Raw genomic sequence first — 19,245 nt, forward strand, 5'->3', positions numbered from 1 at the left:
AGTCATAAATTAACAGCTTTTTAACCAAAAACACCAAAACTTCTTAGCGAATAATTCCATATATTTTTAAGTTTCACCATCATTATTTCAGGAAAGTTGACCAAACAGCGGAATTAAGTAGGGGACAAATAGGTAAAATTGTAAATAGATAATAAATAAACTGTAAATAAATGCTCAATATCTAATAAAAACACTGTAAATAGTTTGTAAATTGCTAATAAATGGATGCTTAGATGGATGAAGCAACTTGTTGTTACTAGTTTATATATTTTTCCCGCCTTGAACGAATTATGGTTGGTTAGCTGATATCTGAAGAGCCTTTCAACCGTTGACGTCATACACAAAAACCTGTTTCTACGTAGTTGAGAAGTCGCGTCAACTGACATTTCACTGAGGGCGTATTCATTTCAATTTTCTATCACGAGGCTGATATTTTCGCAAAATGGAAATATTCAAGATCGAATTTACCGTGGTAATTATGTTTCATTTGACGGCAATTGTGATATCAGAGGAGTTTGAGATTTTCAGAACAAGAACGCCTAGAGAAAATGGAACAGATTCGTTCCAAATTCCTCCTTCGTTATGCAACCAAGGTGGAATGAAATGTGAGCAATTCGGCGCCAAAACAGAACGGCAATGTTTTTGTTCATGCCCTTACTCTAACGCCACTTTCTTGTTCGACAACAATGAGTGGAGATGCTTAGATAACGCATATGTTCGTAGGCTGTTAGGTAAGTAAACGACAAGTGTATTAATGAATTGTAACATCTTTCTTTTATAGACCTAATACCTAAATCGAAAAATGATTTCAAAACATTATAGTGCGCCTTAGGTTAAAAGGTGTTACTTACGGGTATGACACTGTACTAGGTAGCTTTTTAGGTATATTTTGATTTTTTAGCGCGGCTATTTCGTACGTGTTCGATCAAGAAGTTTGATATTGTTATTCTTGGTTTTCACGTGACGTCATCAAAATTCTAATACCCAGAATCGCAAGATCCCTGAGTTTTTTCCTTCACTGGCTGTTAGACGTCCTCAATATATATTTTGTTGAAAGTTTTTTGCTCGATAGCATTTACCGTCTTTAAGATAGAGAATTTTGAATTTCGGAGCTTCACGCCACACAAGATCAAAGATGGCCGCAGAAGGCTGTCACGTTTTTTTAAAAGAATGCCTCATTAAGCGGTTTTAAACAATCTGAACAATTGAGGTTTTGCGAGAAGTGTTTACGTGAATGTTTACTTATGTATGAGGGTGGTCTGACCGCATTTTGTAGCAGAACGTTTCGCCAGATGTTTTCATTGATTTCCGACCGCCATGTTGGAGCCCAAGCATGCAGTTGGGCTCCAACATGGCGTTTCCATACTGTGCTCTCTAAATTTACGGAAACGTTTTGACGGATAACTCAAATACGGAATAACATACAGACCTGACACTTGGACAAGTAGTTTATATAGTAGTTTTCTACAACCTGTTATATCCTTGATTTTTTCGACTCATTAGTTTTGGATTTATTTTTTCGCGGCGTGACAGTGAAAACCCCCTTTTGTGTTCGACGGAGGAGAACGCATACTAATCGTGTCATTTTTCCGAAATCAGGTCCCGCGGGTATCGATCGCCCAATGTCAGTCTATGTCAGGGTTATCATGTAGCCGAGAATTCATTACGCAAAAAGAAGTTATTTTATATTTTATCTTCGGAGATTGTAATTTATTTACGTAAAAGTAAAATTACATTAAAATAGTGGTTTATAAATTTTATCGTTGTCAAGGTTAAGTTCTCACACATCTATGACTCCTATCGACAAGAATTATCAATCTCCTTTAACTAAACAGGAATTGCCCTTTTCATGTTTTCTTTTTTGTTTTCTCATTCCACAGGTTTAAGATCTTCATGCCTTTCAAATTTTTTAACTTATTATTGGTCAGTGGTGAGTAGGCTTAGCCACAAGTTGCTCAAGATTTCCTGAAAAGTTGCTCGAAATTTCTTAAAAATTAAAGTTGCTCAAAAGTTGCTCGAAATATTCAAAAAGTTGCTCGAAAGTTGCTCCAAATCCAAAGAGTTGCTCGAAAGTTGCTAAAAATAATCCAAAACGTTTCCTTTAAATAAGAATTTTTTTAAAATAATTATTATATGCTCATTTTCCTTTGAAGTTAACATTTTAAGACAAAGTTTGTTGATTTACCAGGATTTCTTTTACTTAAGAACAATCGTGAAGACACTAGTTTAAATGTTTAATGATCCGAAAGTTGAAACATCTTCTGAAGTTCCTCGGAAGTTTTCGGAAAATTTTGTTAATCTTCGAAAATGGTCGAAAAATACTCGGAGACGTTCGTACGGCCTTCGAACAACACTCACACAATCTTCGAATCTTCGGACTAGAAATTGCAAAAAGTTGCTCGAAAGATAAAAAAGTTACCGAGCAACTTGGGGCTAAGCCTAGTGGTGAGCCATTGGCCAGTATTCCTAGAAATTAGCCTAGTCTACACGAGCAATTTTTATGTGACTATTTTTATGAGACAATTTTAATTTGCTCGTGTAGATGAAAACAAATCGGCCAACTTTTATGTGACAAATATAATTGTTGACAAGCTGGCTTGTTAGCTTTTTTGTGAAAAATAAAAGTTGTCACATGAGAAAATCGCTCGTGTAGACGATTCGTCACATAAAGTATGGCAAATATTGCGTCAGCATTTGTTGTCCCCAACCTTCCAAACTCCCGATGGGCACTGTGAGCGCGTATCTCTTGTGTAACTCTGCTGTCATTATTGGTGCACTTAACTTTGAACCGCTGACAAATAATTGTTTTGTCATCCACACGATCAAATATATATGTCATATGAAAATTGCCCGTGTAAACCCGGAACAGGGGGGGGGGGAAGAAACTCCCTTTGTTACACGACTGAAAAAGAGGTCATAGCGGTGCCGGGCAACCGAATGTGCGCAGTAGCTATCGAATGGCTGCTAAGGGCACAGTGAATAGCTTGACAAAGTCAATGTCTAGTTCGCATGTCTTGGTCTTGACCGTGCACAAAACACAATAGCTATTTGCATTTTGTTTGTTCTTTTGAAGTTTGCCGAACATCACAACAACAAACAGTAATAACGGTGTCCAGTCTGGCAAAAGTAGGACTTGCGAATTATACCAATTAAAAATAACTCCAATGATTCTGAAATGATTTACCATTTTTTGGTTGTTAAATGTCAACCGTGACAAATTTTTCGCTTGGTATTCCACGCCGCCAAAACATTCTCAGTGACGTGAAACATCAGGTGAGAAATCAGTGGCGTGAAACATCAAACGCAAACACCGCCACTATTCACATTTCACACGCATGCAGTCATTGATATTTAAATCTTTTTAAGAAAACAAAACTTTGGGTGACGTCTTTCTTAGCAACGGCTTGATTGATATAGACTCGCACCGTTTCCAGGCACTGCTATGTCTCAAAAGAAAAGTGCTGACTTTCTCCCCCCCCCCCCCTGACCCGGATTTAGGCCTCTTTCGGGAGATTCCATTTGAATATTCTTAACTGGAGTCCACAACCTTTTCGAGGAATTCATTGACTAAATACGTGATATATTTTTTTTGCAGCATATAACTCATCACACTATATCCTTTTTAAGAACGAGACAGTGGACAATCCTTTGCGATTGGTTAAGGTCGGCGACTACAAAAGAATAACCATACACCATACATTCGTTCAATTAGATCTGAGAAACTCATGGCATATTGGATGTAATGGTTCTGCGCCATTCGACAACAACTTCACGAATGTATTTAGAATTCTTCCAGAAAATGTCAACCTTCATCAACCTTTTCGGCCTCACTATCTTTGGGTGAGTCTAAATTTGAAGAAACCGGCTACAAAATAGCTACACGTGAGAAATTACCATATTTATTTTATTTTATTATTTATTTATTTTTTTTTTAGTTTACATGGTTCTTGTGAACTTTGGAAATCTTTTTTCTCAGGCTGTGATAAGAAATTGTTGATGGTGCATGTAATCACGGATAATTACTTACATCTTAGGCTTTAAAAAGGGTAGAAAATAACGCAATTCTGGTACTCGATTTTTGGCCAACTAAATTCATATTACTCGAATTCCTGATGGATTCCGTCTTAAGCTCTTTCACAGGCATAATAAGATGAATGGTAGTTCGAATCGAGTACAGTGTCAACCTCGTTCCCAGGGTCTCTCTCTCCCAACCTCGTTCGCTTTGAGGGGCGAGGAGAGAGACCCTGGGAACCAGATTGGTTCAGTGAGAGTCATTTTGTTTTACGTTACAGGTCAACAACACTGCTGCCACGCAGTTAGAGGGACAAATAATCAAGCTTGGACTCAGAAGCGGCGGTTTCACTAATAGTTGGTTGTTGTTTAAATATGTGGGAAATCTCAAATGTAAGTTTCAGCCCCAAACCACATTAAAGGGACTATGTCACGGATTTTACCAGATTTTTGAACAGCCAAAATTGTTATTGTGTCACAGGAAACCTATAAATAATAGTCCATTTTTATTAAAAATTGCTATATTAGAGTACTGAAACTGTTTACGAGCATCTTTGGCTTCGGATGGCTCGGATGGAAACGGATTGCAACTTGAAAAGTTAGGCAAACGTTTTTCAAGTTGTTTCCGCACGTCATAAAAAAAAATCGATATTTATAGCCGTAGCTTGATTTCTGTCCGCAATTAAGGTTATATCTCCCATTAGAAATTCAAAGATAATGTTTTTCATGGGTTAGTTGGCTACCATTAATTTAACAACAGTTTAGACCAAAAATCCGCAAAATCCCCGTGACATAGCTCCTTTAATCCGAGCAGCAATAGGCCACTAAAATCCGGTCGTATTTCTTTTTTGTAGTATTTGTTTCTAATGTTTGAGTGTCCGGCCTTATAAGTACTTTGTACTTAGTACTTAATCAATAATTTTGCTGAGGGTAAACAAATTTCATTTTTCTTTTTTTGTCATAACAAGGGTTAGTTCCTAAAACCAACAAGAAAATATCTGACTAAATTTTTCTGGACCAAAAGAAAAATTGGCCTTAAAAACCTAAATGGTCGTATTAACAATTTGGTTAGAGGCAAGATTGTACTATAATTATTTGCATTGATAACTGTTTAAATGTTAGCTATTGCATTATTTATCTTGGATTATTGTATTATTTCTTTGATAAATTTAATGCTTTAAACAAAGAATCATTATCAGCGGAATAAGACCCGGAAAACTCCCATTTTCAAGGGAGGGGATGCTCGTCGGAAACTTCGAATTTAACCCAGAAGAATACCAATCTATTTCACCTATAAAAAACATTCTGAAACAATTACAAGAATAAGGCTATTGTGATTCTTAATGAGGAAAAAGACGCGTTGTCGACGAATACTTTTTATCTATGAAGTAATGTTAAAAGATTTCATCCCTGATAGATGGCGCCACCAAAAAAGTATGAAAGCGTTTTTGTTTCTTTGCGTGCAATCCAAAATGGAGGGTCCCATTTTACCCAAATCCCAGCTTATTTTTCCCGATTTTTCAAATCCCAGTCCCATTTCTACTGTTATATTTTTGTGATTCCCAGTCCCAGTGACCCAAATCTCATTTTCCAGCAAAATTTTTCCATTTTCCATTTTTCCCCTCCAGGCCCTTCTAAAAGATAACTTGATAAGTAAAACATTAATGTTCTGTTCTAAACACCCTAAGCGATACAAAAAACCTCAATTTGTACCCCTAACACAGACGACGAGAGTTCCCGTCACTTTACAGGGAAGTCCCCGTCAAGGGTTGAGTTGTTGCATTATTTAGCTAGTGTAAACCATTACTTTTTATAATTGTGTCATTGGTGTTATCATTTTAGGTTTGGCACCCACCTTGGCACCTACCTTGCCACCCATAGTCACAACAAAGCCATTGAACAGTACTGTAAAACCATCACCATCAGAAGGAACAGTCGCAGCTGGGAACTCGGTCAAAGCGTCAATTCTCCTTAGTGGCTGTCATGCATTTCTCTTTATGTTAGTTTTGGGAATTTAGAGAAACATCAGTATAATATTAATTGACATTTTTACTTCTTGTTGATAAATTTCTTACATCTGATTACTTGTCTTATCATTTTTGACATCTTTTGTTTTTCCTTATTTTTTTAAATCAAAATTGTATTTTTTTTTAAATTTCATTCCATCAGCATTCTGGCTTGTTTTGTATCAATTTATGTTATTTTATGCCTTTCAAAGAAAATGGTTAAATCTAAGATGGCAGATCCAAGATGGCGGCTCGAATGACGTCATATCACGTCATTTGATGTCACAGTCAACAAAATTTATGACACCTTGTAGAGTAAGTTAAGGGTTTTCTACTTAGTCAAAGTAATTTCTCCAGGCATTAGTATGGGTAATCAAATGGTGACGAGTGCAATTTGGAAATAATTTCTACATTTTACATGGGTGACAAATTGCCCTTGCAATCGTGGGTTTTTGACGTGTATATTGTATTGAGAACTCCAAGCTTTGAAAAGCTGAAAGCAGACATTTTGGCTAAAGTTGGCAAGTTTTTGATTCTTCGAACTTAACTATGATGTAAGTTATGAGTAGACTAAATTGTTAATGTAACGTCTTGCCAAATTTGTAACCAATTTTTTTTTTCAAACATATATTTAGATCAGAGAAATAGATGGTTAATCGAAAAATAGCAAATTAATGGTAAATGGAAAATAAAAAGCTACAGAAAATTGTATGTAGTTCATAAAGAGATTGTAAAAAATGCTTAATAATTATCTAATAAGAACACTGTAAATAGTTTGTAAATTGCTAATAAATGGATCATAAATAGACAGATGAAGCACCTTTGAATTACTGCTCCAGACAGTGTGATTGTTTCCTGCCCTGAACGAATTCTGGTTGCAGTTTGTTAAAGGGGAACTGTCCCACCTGAAACATCGTGTTTTCATGATTATATCATTATGGCCAACTCTATTATTTGAAAATCGGAAGAAATGATCACCTAAAGTGATATAAGGAAAGAAGTATAAATAAACTAGGCATTCTGATTTAGCAACCATTTGGGGGTTTCTCAAAATTTGGTTTTGTGGCTTGTTTTGACAAGGAGCATCAATTATAGAAATGGATAGAGTTGAGTTTATATGACCTTAATATTTTCGCACTTCTGCTCCAACGATTTTCCTGAAACTTGGCTATGGTATGTATTAAGTCAATATAAGCTGATTTTAGAAATTTATTAAAAATGTATGACCAAAATTGTTTAAGGAATGCGATTTTTTCCAAAACGTTGGTTTCCATTAAAGGTCAATAACATTAAAAATATTTTTCTCCAGTTCAATCGAATTTAATCATAGTATTACTAAAGGAAAAACGGAAGCTTTCCCAAAGTTTCATAACGATCGCGTCAAAGCGAAAAACGTTATGACGCATAGTTTGTCACGATGTGTGCGCCCGGAATAACGACGGAGCCACCTTAACAAGTCATCAAAACATGCAGGTTCCATGATTGGTTAGGACTCGTTTTCAGTCGTTTCTTAGAGCAGTTTTCACTTGAGTGTTGAAAGTAATTTGCGTTAGCTTTGGTTTTGCATTAATACGCTTAGTGATTGGTTTAAAAATCTCGCGCCAAGTTCTTAGCCAATCAGAAGCAAAACCAAAACCAATCGTGACTCGCTCGCGCACGTTTTCCCGCGCTTCGTGCCAGCGACATGTATTTGCTTCGATTTTTGATTGGCGCACTGGATTGTCTGTGTCCTTTGTGATTGGCTAGAGTAGTAACTTTGGTTTTGGTTTTACGACACTCAATTGAAAACTGCTCTATGAAAACGTTGTAAGACACCCTTGTTTACCAATTTCTCATAAGAGAGCACTGGAATGAGTCAGATGATTGGTTGGCTAATTTTGAAAGAGCCCTTCAACCGTTGACGTCATGCACAAAAACCTGTATCTCTCGTCCTTGTGAAGTCGCGTCAATCGACATTTTACTGAGGGCGTATTCATTTCAATTTCTCTCGCAAGGCTGATATTCACGCAAAATGGAAATACATAAGCTTAAGATCGAATTTACCGTGATAATTATGTTTCATTTGACTGCAATTGTGATATCAGAGGAGTTTGAGATTTTCAGAACAAAAGCTCCTGGATTTTATGGCGATAGACACGGAACAGATTCGTTTAAGATTCCTCCGTCTTTGTGCAATCAAGGTGGAATGAAATGTGAGCAATTCGGCGCTAAAACAGAACAGCCATGTTTTTGCTCTTGCCCTTACGACAACGCCACTTTCTTGTTCCACAACAATGAATGGAGATGCTTAGATAACGCACATGTTCGTACGTTGTTAGGTAAGTAAACAAGTGTTTTAATCAAAAATTAATATTTTCTTTGAAATGTTTAATAACTAAATCGGATTGTTCTTGTGGCGTTGATTAAATTGGCGAGATACTTAGCAGTGCGAATTGCGGAACATTCAACTCCTGCTAACACCTCTGAACCTGCAAAACACCTGCGGGAAAACCCATCGCATTCTTTCACATGGCGTGTTCTCTCCTCAGCACAGACATTCCACAAGCTTAGGATCGTTGAACAAACTTGAACAAACAAGTTATTTCTTATGTTTCCAAACATTTCCCAACGGGATTTCCATAAGATATATATGCATGCGTGCGGACGGTCATTTTTAACCCTGATGATGGCAAACATTTTAATTTTATAATTTTTAACCTTTTAGCCTTCTAAATAGCATACATTAAATCGTGAAAGTTTTCAAAATATTACATTTGTGCCTAAACAGTTTCTAAACGAAGCCATGCAGAAGCCCATGGCCATGGGCATGTGATGCTGACGAAGATTTGAAGATTTCACAAGACACTTCATAGTAGTACGTTCAGTAAAAGTCAGTAACTCCCAATGAAGATTGAAATCATAAAGACCGGATCACGTCTTTGCACAAAAATTGTGGATCACCACTGGATATAAAATTATTTTATTTAGGCGCCTTTTCACATTTTACACATTTCAGTAGTCTGTAGTATCGTTATGAAGCGTGACCTGGTGTCATTTTCTCATCGCCAATATTCACCTTGAGTTTAGTGCAATCTACCCTCAAAAAAAAAGAAAGATTTTTAGATAACACCTTCAATAAAATTATGTTTTTTTAGTTTATTTATGGCCAAGCTAAGGTTACCACGCATCGTTGACACTTATAGACAAGAATGATCAATCATACATTAAATCGTGAAAGTTTTCAAAATATTACATTTGTGCCTAAACATTTTATTTAATCTAGGCGCACATTTTACACATTTCAGTAGGCTGTAGTGTCATTATGAAGCGTGACCTCATGTCATTTTCTCACTGCCAATATTCATCTTGAGCTTAAGTGCAATCTATTCTTAAAATTGGTAGGTAGGTAGTCGAGACTTTTAAGTCTTTAAAAAGATTTAGATAGAAGATAACACCTTTTTGTTTCTCGAGAGAGCCAAAAAGAAAGACGGTATCTTTTTTGCTTATTAAAAAGGAGAGGGGGGAGGGGGCGGGGGGGGGGGGGTTGAAGAATTTCCGCTTTGGGTTTAGAAATTTCTTAGAATTGATGAAACGCTTATTACCAAAATAAAAACACTTAATTGAGCCACCACTCAAGAGGGGGCAAAAGGGTCGTTAAGTAAAGGTCCCGAAAACTACATTTGTAATATTCAGTAAGCTAACATCTGCCATAACGGATACCAAAAAGTCGACCTGGCCTCACAAACACTACACTTTGCAACCTTCAGTAGGTAGGCGCTTTCATTAGGGGACATTGAAACTGGAATTAAACACAATTATTACATTTGAAACCTCCAGTTAGTGGATCTCTTTCATCAAATGAAGATGTTAATGCGTAGTCTTAAAGGTTCCCTAATGTTCTTGACTTATAATGCGCTAGGTCCTTGAAATTAACCCGCAAAGCGCATTAAATTAAAGATAAAACAATGAAAAAATGAACAAGAGGTAACAAGAGAACAGGCCGCGCGAGCAATAGCGAATCAGCAGTTAAACAGCATGCTGAGTCAACGGAACAAAACATCCATTATATGTTTTTTGACGCCCAGGTCCTCGAGCGTGGTGTAGTCAATTACAACAAGAGGCTTTTCTTAGCTTGGAGTCGTGGCACTCCACTTTGGACAGCGATGCTATCAACGAACGCAAAGCTTTTCCTCGCGCTTATGTGCCGTTAATTCAAAATTAAAATGTCGCTCTAACGCACGGATTGGTAGCGCGAGCTCCAACAAACTTTCACTAACTCTGATGAAGGTGAACAGATGTCACCGAAAATTTAGAGAAGAAAAACAGATCGGCTTAAAAAACTTTCTTTAAATGTCTTCTACTGATCGCACTACTGGTTCCAGTATTGTGGCTGCAGTTCAGCCAGATTATGATCAGCGGTTATCTACGCAGCTTAGCGACCGCTCGCTCGTTTACTTACCGCCATTTTGTTTTCGCATCGTGTGGTGCTCTTATAAATATGTATTGGTGAAAGCAAATCGTTTTCCATCGGACCGTGTCATGTGTTGTTAAAGGCCTAAACGGTAAGAAACTGTTCGTTGAACTTTCCGCTCAATGTTGTAAATCATTTTAGTGATGTGCTTAGAACTTTAGCTTATTTCAGTTCGGTTCTTCCCACAGATTGTTATCTCGGGTAATCCAGCTCGGGTAATCCAGCTCGGGTAATCCAGTTAATGTTCAAGAATCTACATGTGTAGTACAACCTATCTTACCTGTGAATAAACGTCGTTTTGGGTTTTTGAAACTCTTCTGGTCGAGTGACTTAGAAGCAGCCACAATAACAATCGTTTTCAACAGCCGAAATGTCCGGCAAGAAAGATGCGACTCCCGATGAAGCTTCGTCCGTGGCACAAGCAAGTAGCGACGAGAAAGTTCTCGATGATGCACACGTAGAGGACGCAAGGAGGCGCCCAATGACGGAGAAAGGTTACCATTATGTAATGGACGTGAAGACAAACAACTTAAAGTCTAAGAAGCGTGAGCTAGTCCAACGAATGAGAAGTACTCTGCTGGAAAGAGGTCAGTCAGTAGATCTTTCTAAATTTAAGAGAGAGCTTAGTGAAGCTCAAGTCATCTATGGCGAATTTAGAGATATTGTTGGTGGAATTAAGGAGGTTGTCATTCCTGGTGAAAGCATTGAAGAGATTGAAAGAATCTGTGTAGAAACTGAGCAAGAGTGGTCGAAATTTGAAGCTTATATTAGAGCAGAAATAAAACATCTAGAAGCTATTGAGTATCAAAAACTTGAATCTGCCTTCGATGCAGCCAGCTCCAAAGGTTCTAGTCGTGTTTCCTTTAAGGACAGAGACAGTCTCAAATCAAAACGCAGTTCCACCAGCAGTGTCAAGTCTGATAAGTTTCAGTTACGAAAGAAAGAAGCTGCTTTAAAGGTCAAGTTGGCTTTTGCAGATGAAGAACGAAAATTGAAAATGGAACAAAAAAAGGTTGAGTTAATGAAGCTAGAACAAGAGCAAAGGTTAGAGGAGCTAAGATTGAAAAGTAAGCTAGCACAAAATCAAGCCAAGCTTAATGTCTGCTTAGCAGAAGAAAAGGAAGAAATTGTTGACCGTGAACAGGACCTGGGCTCTGTTCCTCCAGTTGATAAAGCTAAGGATATGGACAATTTCCTCAAATCCATTCCAGTTACAAGTGACATTGAACAGACTCCTGTTCATCAGAATCCAATCTATTCATCATCTCAAGTTAATGGGGTTCAACTTACACCTAGTCCCCAACAGTACAGTACACCGAACCCTAATGCCACACCCTTTACACCAGTCTCTATCATCTTAGAGAAATGTATGGATAAGTTAGTGGAAACAAGTAGTAAGTTAGTGGCCGCCACTGTAGAACAGAACCAAGTAAACAGGCAATTAGCTATCACTGGTCAGCTGCCAAAGATTTCAATTCCAGTCTTCAGTGGAGACCCCCTTCAGTATCCTTCCTGGAACAGTTCCTTTGGTACCCTTATTGATTCTAAGCCGATGGATGCTCAAACCAAATTGAACTTCCTAAATCAATACCTCACAGGGAAACCTAAACAAGTTGTTGATCAGTACCTATTGATTGGAACTGAAGATGCTTATCAGTCTGCCAGAAAATTGCTAAAAGAAAGATATGGTAATTGCAATGTTGTTGGCTCGGCATTCCTAAACAAGTTAGAAAATTGGCCAAAAGTTGGTATCAAGGATGCAGAGGCTCTAAGGGATCTTTCCGACTTCCTTGAAAAGATAAAGGCTGCCAGAGAAACTACTCCAAGTCTCGAAGTGTTGGACTTTGCCAGAGAAAATGTTAAGATTCTGTCAAAGCTGCCTGTCCAGCTCCAAAGTAAATGGAGAGGAAATGTAAAGAAGTGTAGAGCGCTAAATGGAGATGGGGCCTATCCACCTTTCAACGAATTTGCTGCATTTGTGAAAGAATGCGCTGAAAGGGCAAACATCCCTGAGCTTGAAGACCTAACAAGAACAAGGGAGACTGTTAAACCCAATGACCATACCAGAAAGTCATTCAAGGACAAGGAAGTACATTCCTTTGCCACTCAAGGATCTGAACAAAACAGGAACTCAAACAACCAGAGTCAAGGCAAGAAAGAAAATTCTCAAACCTGTTTGTTTTGCAAGGAACATCATCACCTAGACAACTGTAAGAAGTTTGCAGAGATGTCCCACAGGGATCGGAAGGACTTTTTCTTTGAGAAATTTCTGTGTTTTGGTTGTGCTTCCAGTAGACAGCACCAAGCAGCATCCTGTAAGAACAAACTTGTATGTCGTTTTTGTTCTAAAACCCATCCAACGTGTCTCCACCTGCAGAAGGACACTGTTGAGGCTACCTCTAACTGTACAAATGTTTGTACAATTCCAGAGCAAGGCAAAGGTTCTGATCATGCCATGATAGTGCCAGTGTGGGTTCGTCACATAAGTAAACCCAGTCAAGAAGTTTTGCATTATGCAGTGTTAGATGACCAGTCTAATGTTAGTTTCGTGTCGCAGAGTCTATGTGAGAAACTGAATTTGCAAGGCTCACCAACGGATTTGCTGCTGACCACAGTGCAAGAGCGAAATGTACATACACCGAGTAGCCGAATTTGTGGACTTGAAGTGTTGGACTTAAAACGGGAGCACAGTGTGAAGTTGCCTATGTTGTTCACGCGGGATGCCATCCCAGCTAGTAGGTCACAGATTCCAAAGGCCAGTGTTGCCCAAGAGTGGGAACATCTACGCCCCATTGCTGAAAAGCTAATGCCGTATGATCCTAATGTTGAGATCTCCCTGCTTATTGGAAATAATTGCCCAAGTATCGTCAGGCCCAGAGAAGTTGTCGTGGGAAAAGATGATGATCCCTATGGTCAGAAGTCCCTAATGGGATGGGGAATAGTTGGCAGAGTTTGCAAATCTACAAGTGAAAGTGGCGAGAGTGAAGCAGTGTGTAACAAGATAGTTGCCAGCGAGACACATGAACACTTTACCTTTTCGACCAAGGTAAAGGAAGTTATCAATCCGCAAAGGATTATCCAAGTTCTTGAGTCGGACTTTGTAGAAAGTTCTACGAGGAGCAAATCCTATTCAGTGGAAGACCAAGCTCACTGTTCTTTTGTCATTGGCAAAGCTCGAGTTGCTCCGATAAAGCAGTTTACCATACCAAGGCTAGAGTTAGCCGCAGCCACCGTTTCAGCGAAGATGAGTGAATTTCTGCGCGAAGAACTCCCCTACACAGATGTCAAAGAGTATTTCTGGACGGATAGTAAAATCGTCCTGGGCTATGTCAACAATGAAGCTAGGAGGTTTCATGTGTATGTTGCTAATCGTGTGCAGCAGATCCGTGATCTCACAAACCCAAGTTCTTGGCAGTATATTGACACAGAAAACAATCCAGCGGATCATGCATCTCGTGGTCTTACAGCTTCGCAGTTGTTGCAAGGTTCCAGTTGGTTAACGGGGCCAGCGTTTCTTTGGAAAGAAGGAGCCTTCCAGCCTCAAGAGAAGAAAGACATTCAAGTTGAAAAGGATGATCCGGAAGTCAAGAAAGGAAATGTTTTCATGTCTCATGTAGAAAGTACAGCTACTTACTGCCCTGATTCGTTCAAGTCAGACCGCTTAGCCCATGTATCAAGCTGGTGGCGTCTTGTGAAGGTTGTTGCTTTATGCCTGCAACTCAAGAATCACCCAAAATGAATTACGCCAGAGAGGTTATTGGGTAGTTGGTGGCTCTTCAGCCGTGTCAAACTGTATATCAAAGTGTGTGACCTGCAGAAAGTTGCGTCGTCCCCTGGAATCTCAGAAGATGGCAGACTTGCCTATTGACCGCGTTGAGCCTTCCCCGCCATTCTCGTACTGTGGTGTCGATTTCTTCGGGCCCTTTCTTATCAAAGAGAGAAGAAGTGAAGTAAAGCGTTATGGTGTCATATTCACCTGCATGGCAAGCAGAAGTATACATTTGGAGACGGCTAACTCCTTGAACACCTCGTCGTTCATCAGTGCTCTGAGTCGTTTTCTCCATCGAGGTGGTCCAGTGAGACAACTACGTTGTGACCAAGGAACAAACTTTGTGGGGGCACAAAATGAGTTGAAAGCGGCTTTAGAAGAGTTAAACCAAGAGCATTTGCAGGAGTACCTGGTGGAAAATGGCTGCGAATGGATACCATTTCAGATGAATGTACCACATTCAAGTCATATGGGTGGTGTATGGGAGCGTCTCATACGGACAGTTTGTAGTGCATTGGAAACTCTAATTGTCAGTGCTGGCACCCAGCTGGACGACGAAGCGTTCAGAACCATTATGACAGAGGTAGAGTGTATAGTGAATTCCAGGCCACTAACAGTCAGCAACCTGAATGATCCAGATGCACCAGAACCTCTAACGCCAAATCATCTGCTCACCCTAAAGCAGAAAGTAGTGCTTCCGCCCCCTGGCAAATTCCAGCGAGCAGATCTTTATTGTCGCAAATGGTGGCGTAGAGTGCAGTATCTTGCCAATCAATTCTGGGTTAGGTGGCGTCATGAGTTTCTCCAGAACCTGCAGTCCCGTAGTAAGTGGATGCGCCCAACACGAAACCTGATGGTAGGGGACATAGTAATATCCAAGGAAGATGAAGGGCCACGTAACCAGTGGCCACTCGCCAAGGTCGTTGAAGTCTACCCCAGTGAAGATGGTTATGTCAGGAAAGTCAAAATTCTAAAGGCTGACGGAGAGCTTGACAACAAAGGGAGACGACAGAAGCCTCCTTCACTCTTGGACAGACCAATCCATAAATTGGTCCTGCTGTTACCGTGTGATGAGTCTTAGCTGCTTTCCCATGAGAGTAATACAAAGACCGGGGAATTCCCCATCGAGGAGCCAGATGTTCAGTGAGAGAGACTAAGTACAAGTGAACTATAGACATGAACATTCGTTTTTATTTTCAAGTGACTGTTGATTAAGTTTGTTAAGGTTTAATTGTTAGAAAACAATTAGGGGAGCCATGTGGCTGCAGTTCGGCCAGATTATGATCAGCGGTTATCTACGCAGCTTAGCGACCGCTCGCTCGTTTACTTACCGCCATTTTGTTTTCGCATCGTGTGGTGCTCTTATAAATATGTATTGGTGAAAGCAAATCGTTTTCCATCGGACCGTGTCATGTGTTGTTAAAGGCCTAAACGGTAAGAAACTGTTCGTTGAACTTTCCGCTCAATGTTGTAAATCATTTTAGTGATGTGCTTAGAACTTTAGCTTATTTCAGTTTGGTTCTTCCCACAGATTGTTATCTCGGGTAATCCAGCTCGGGTAATCCAGCTCGGGTAATCCAGTTAATGTTCAAGAATCTACATGTGTAGTACAACCTATCTTACCTGTGAATAAACGTCGTTTTGGGTTTTTGAAACTCTTCTGGTCGAGTGACTTAGAAGCAGCCACAAGTATTTTCAGTAAATTTTAATTAATTGCATAACAAAATTAAGAACTTAGACATGACGAAGTAATAGCTAGTCTAAAAAGAAACATTTTCAGGATGACAACTTACTAAAACACGCCATACATGTTTTTATTTCACAGGGTATCCCAACTCATCGCAATATATCTTTTTTGAGAACGAGACATTGGACGATCCGTTACGATTGTTAACAAAATACGAAAACAGAAGAATAACCTTATCGCTACTTTTGTCGCCCTGTCAAGTACATGTGGAAAGCTCTTGGCTTATTGGATGTAATGGTTCGGAACCATACAGCCACAACTTAACGGTATTTTGGGTTCGTGAGACTGGGAAATATTTCCCGCATTACACTCTTCAGGTGAGTCTTATTTGTTGAAGACGGTTGGTCCATATCTCCCCCTGAGACGGCTTGTTCAGAGCACGATTATCCAAGACTAGCGTGAATTCTTTTCGGCAAAATTTAATTTTCCTGGCTGTTTTTGTAACTTTTCAATGACGCTTAATCTTTATATTTTCTGTCCTCCAGTTATGGCGGTGACTTATTTCAAACTTCACAAAAATTATGAATAAAAAACCCTTTTATACTAGGATCAACTTTTTTAATCCTTTGTTAGTGTTAATCGGCTTCAATAATGCCGCGCCGGACTTCGAATGCCACGGTAATGAATATTTATCGTGTTCTTGGCTATAATTATACTCAGGGGCTAAGAACCCTTGCGTTCGTATTCCTTTGATAGAAAATGTTACCTCTTCGCATACCTACAGATGGGTTTCTACAATCTACATCTTTTTTGAATTCTTTTTGTTTTTTCACTTGAATAACGAATCTTCGAGTGTTCGGTGGGCCTAGTTTTCCCTACCCTTCTGTGTACTCCAAATTGTGAAATACCTACCTCTTATACCTAGAGCCTAAAAACGGAAGCCTTACCGTACGTACATTCCACCACTAAAGGTACTAGTACGGCTATACCGGCATATCCCGGGAATCATAAGGTAAAATAAGTGTTAATAAGTTCTATCACAGGTATAACAAGATCGAATGGTTGTTCGAATTGAATGCAGTGAGAGTTATTTTGTTTCACGTTGCAGGGCTATGTTGGTGCAGACACAAATGTCATGATGTTAGAGGGACGAATCATCAAACTTGGAATCATCTGTCACAATAATGAGTACCGTTGGTTGCTGTTTAAATATGTGGGAAGTCTCGAATGTAAGTTCCAGCCCTTAACCGCATTAATCCGACCAACAACAGCTCACTAAAATCCGGTTTTTTTTGTAGTATTTGTTTCTCATGTTTAAATGCCCGGCCCAATTAGTACGTGTACTTTGTTTTATTCCCAGTCCAAGTGACCCAAATCCCATTTTTCTAGGTGAAAATTTTCTATTTTCCCATTGTATCACTGCTCACCATTAGAGTTCTCAGTAGCTCAGTGGTTAGAGCGTCCGACTAGTGTACGGAAGGTCGTGGGTTCGAGTCCCATCTGTGAACTCAGAATTTTTTTCTGAGTTCATTTTCTCCACACATCAATCCATTATTATTTATTTATTCCTTCATGCCCCTCTAAAAAGATACCCTGATTGGTAAAACATTGGCTTTCTGTCCTAAATTCCCTAAGTGATATAAAAATCCCCAACACTGACGATGAGAATCCCCGTCCCTTTACAGAAAAGCCCCCGTCAAGGGTTACTTTGTTACATTATTTGGCTAGTGGAAAAGCGCTATTTTTTATAATTGTGTCATTGGTGTTATCATTTTAGGTTTGGCACCCAACGTGCTACCCACCTTGCCACCCACTTTGCCACCCATAGTTACGACAAAGCCACTGGACAGTACTGTAAAACCATCACCATCAAAAGGAACAGACCCAGCTGGGAACTCGGTCAAAGAGTTAATTTTCCTTTGTGGTTGCCATGCATTTCTCTTCAGACTGGTTTTGGGAATTTAGAGCTATACATCAGTACAATTGACATTTTAAAGGGACTGTGTCATGGTTGAGTTAAGTTTTTGAAAGTTAGGGCCTCTTTAAAAGCAGGTAGGGTGACCCTAGTGCTAGGTTTACCCTAGCAAGAAGGTTAGAAGATAGCCCGGGTTTGCAAGCAAAAATTCGCAGGTAAGGTAACCCTACTACCCGACTTACTCCGGTTACGCTTCAATTAACCTCATAAAATTTTGTCGTAAGAAGCTGTTATTCGAAAATAATTCCGTTCCAGTGCAAAAATACGACAAATTGTGAATGAACACGATGTTTCTTGGACACAATTCGCTGTTTTGTCGGTATTTTTAAACATATTTAGCTTCTTGGAGCCAAAATAAAGTTGTCTCGGGTAGGCGAGTTGTCCCTAGCAGAGCGTTTTGCGCTAGGGTAACCCTAGCTGCCTTGTAAACACGCGAACGTCGATGAAAAAAAGAAGAAATGTGGGAGCGCTATGGTAACCCTCCTGCTAGGGTAACCCTAGCTAGCACTAGGGTTACCCTACCTGCTTGTAAACAGGCCCTCAAAGTTTGCGAAGAAATTACTTCTAGAGATCTAAGCGACAAAACAGTAGCTTCATTACAACCAAGTATGTCTCCCTACGGTGTGTGTGTGTGTGTGTGTGTGTGTGTGTGTGTGTGTGTGTGTGGTGGGGGGGGGGGGGGGGGGGGGGTAGGCTAGGGTTGAGCAGTTTCTAAACCGAAGATTCCCGAAGATTCTCCAATTTTTGTTTGAAGGCCATACGAACGTTCCGATCAGTTTTCGAACTTTTCCGAAGATAAACGAAGTTTCCGGAAGGCTTCCAAGGAAGTTTCGAAGATGTTTGAACTCTTGCACTAATGGCACCAAAACGTGGTGGGGGAGCCCCCTGTCCCTCTTGCTCCGCTGCCTATGCCTTCTAATTGAAATTAGTTATGATGCAATTTTTGAGAAAGCTGAATTTTTATTGTAACGTCTTCGCAGATTTGTAACCATTTTTAATCTCAAACATATATTAAGATCAAAGAAATAGATGGTACATCGATAAATAGCAAACAAATGTTAAATGGGAAATAAATAGATAGTGAAAATTGTATGTAGTTAATAAAGAGATTGTAAATAAATGCTAAGTAATTATCTAATAAGAACACTGTAAATAGTTTGATAATTACAAATAAATGGATCGTAAATAGACAGATAAATCACTTGGAATGGTATGATTTCCCCGCCCTGATCAAATTCTTGGTGCAGTTCGTTAAAGGGGCACTGTCCCAGCTGAAACATTGTGTTCTCATGATTATAGCCGAAAGTGATAGGTGCAGACAAATATAAACTAAACAGACACCATAAC

At 39.3% G+C, this 19,245-nt stretch overlaps 3 protein-coding genes across 3 annotated transcripts; all 3 read left to right on the forward strand.

The window, feature by feature from the left end:
* The first annotated feature begins 556 nt into the window (after positions 1–556).
* LOC144628393 (uncharacterized) lies at positions 557–6,636 on the forward strand. The gene is made up of 4 exons (XM_078486490.1): positions 557–731; positions 3,596–3,840; positions 4,293–4,404; positions 5,854–6,636. Exons 1-4 carry the CDS (start codon positions 599–601, stop codon positions 6,027–6,029), a joined length of 666 nt encoding a protein of 221 aa, XP_078342616.1. The 5' UTR covers positions 557–598; the 3' UTR covers positions 6,030–6,636.
* A 1,297-nt stretch (positions 6,637–7,933) lies between these two features.
* LOC144628376 (uncharacterized) lies at positions 7,934–17,942 on the forward strand. The gene is made up of 4 exons (XM_078486472.1): positions 7,934–8,335; positions 16,062–16,300; positions 17,032–17,152; positions 17,701–17,942. Exons 1-4 carry the CDS (start codon positions 8,029–8,031, stop codon positions 17,886–17,888), a joined length of 855 nt encoding a protein of 284 aa, XP_078342598.1. The 5' UTR covers positions 7,934–8,028; the 3' UTR covers positions 17,889–17,942.
* LOC144628678 (uncharacterized) lies at positions 10,388–12,858 on the forward strand. Its single transcript, XM_078486813.1, is given in 3 exon segments — positions 10,388–10,558; positions 10,656–12,811; positions 12,814–12,858. Coding segments are annotated over 2 exon segments (2,019 nt in total). The 5' UTR covers positions 10,388–10,558; positions 10,656–10,837.
* Positions 17,943–19,245: the final 1,303 nt, after the last annotated feature.

The sequence above is a fragment of the Oculina patagonica genome, chromosome 10 (assembly GCF_052425735.1).
Source record: "Oculina patagonica isolate OP01 chromosome 10, crgOcupat, whole genome shotgun sequence".
In the NCBI taxonomy this organism is placed as follows: domain Eukaryota; kingdom Metazoa; phylum Cnidaria; class Anthozoa; order Scleractinia; family Oculinidae; genus Oculina; species Oculina patagonica.

Bases quoted from the DNA above. Each gene is read 5' to 3' on its own strand.
- LOC144628393 (XM_078486490.1), top strand. From the start codon at position 599: ATGAAATGTGAGCAATTCGGCGCCAAAACAGAACGGCAATGTTTTTGT. The intron at 732-3,595 runs GTAAGTAAACGA...TTTTTTTTGCAG, and splicing joins ATATGTTCGTAGGCTGTTAG to CATATAACTCATCACACTAT. The intron at 3,841-4,292 runs GTGAGTCTAAAT...TTTACGTTACAG, and splicing joins TTCGGCCTCACTATCTTTGG to GTCAACAACACTGCTGCCAC.
- LOC144628376 (XM_078486472.1), top strand. From the start codon at position 8,029: ATGGAAATACATAAGCTTAAGATCGAATTTACCGTGATAATTATGTTT. The intron at 16,301-17,031 runs GTGAGTCTTATT...TTCACGTTGCAG, and splicing joins TCCCGCATTACACTCTTCAG to GGCTATGTTGGTGCAGACAC. The intron at 17,153-17,700 runs GTAAGTTCCAGC...TTATCATTTTAG, and splicing joins ATATGTGGGAAGTCTCGAAT to GTTTGGCACCCAACGTGCTA.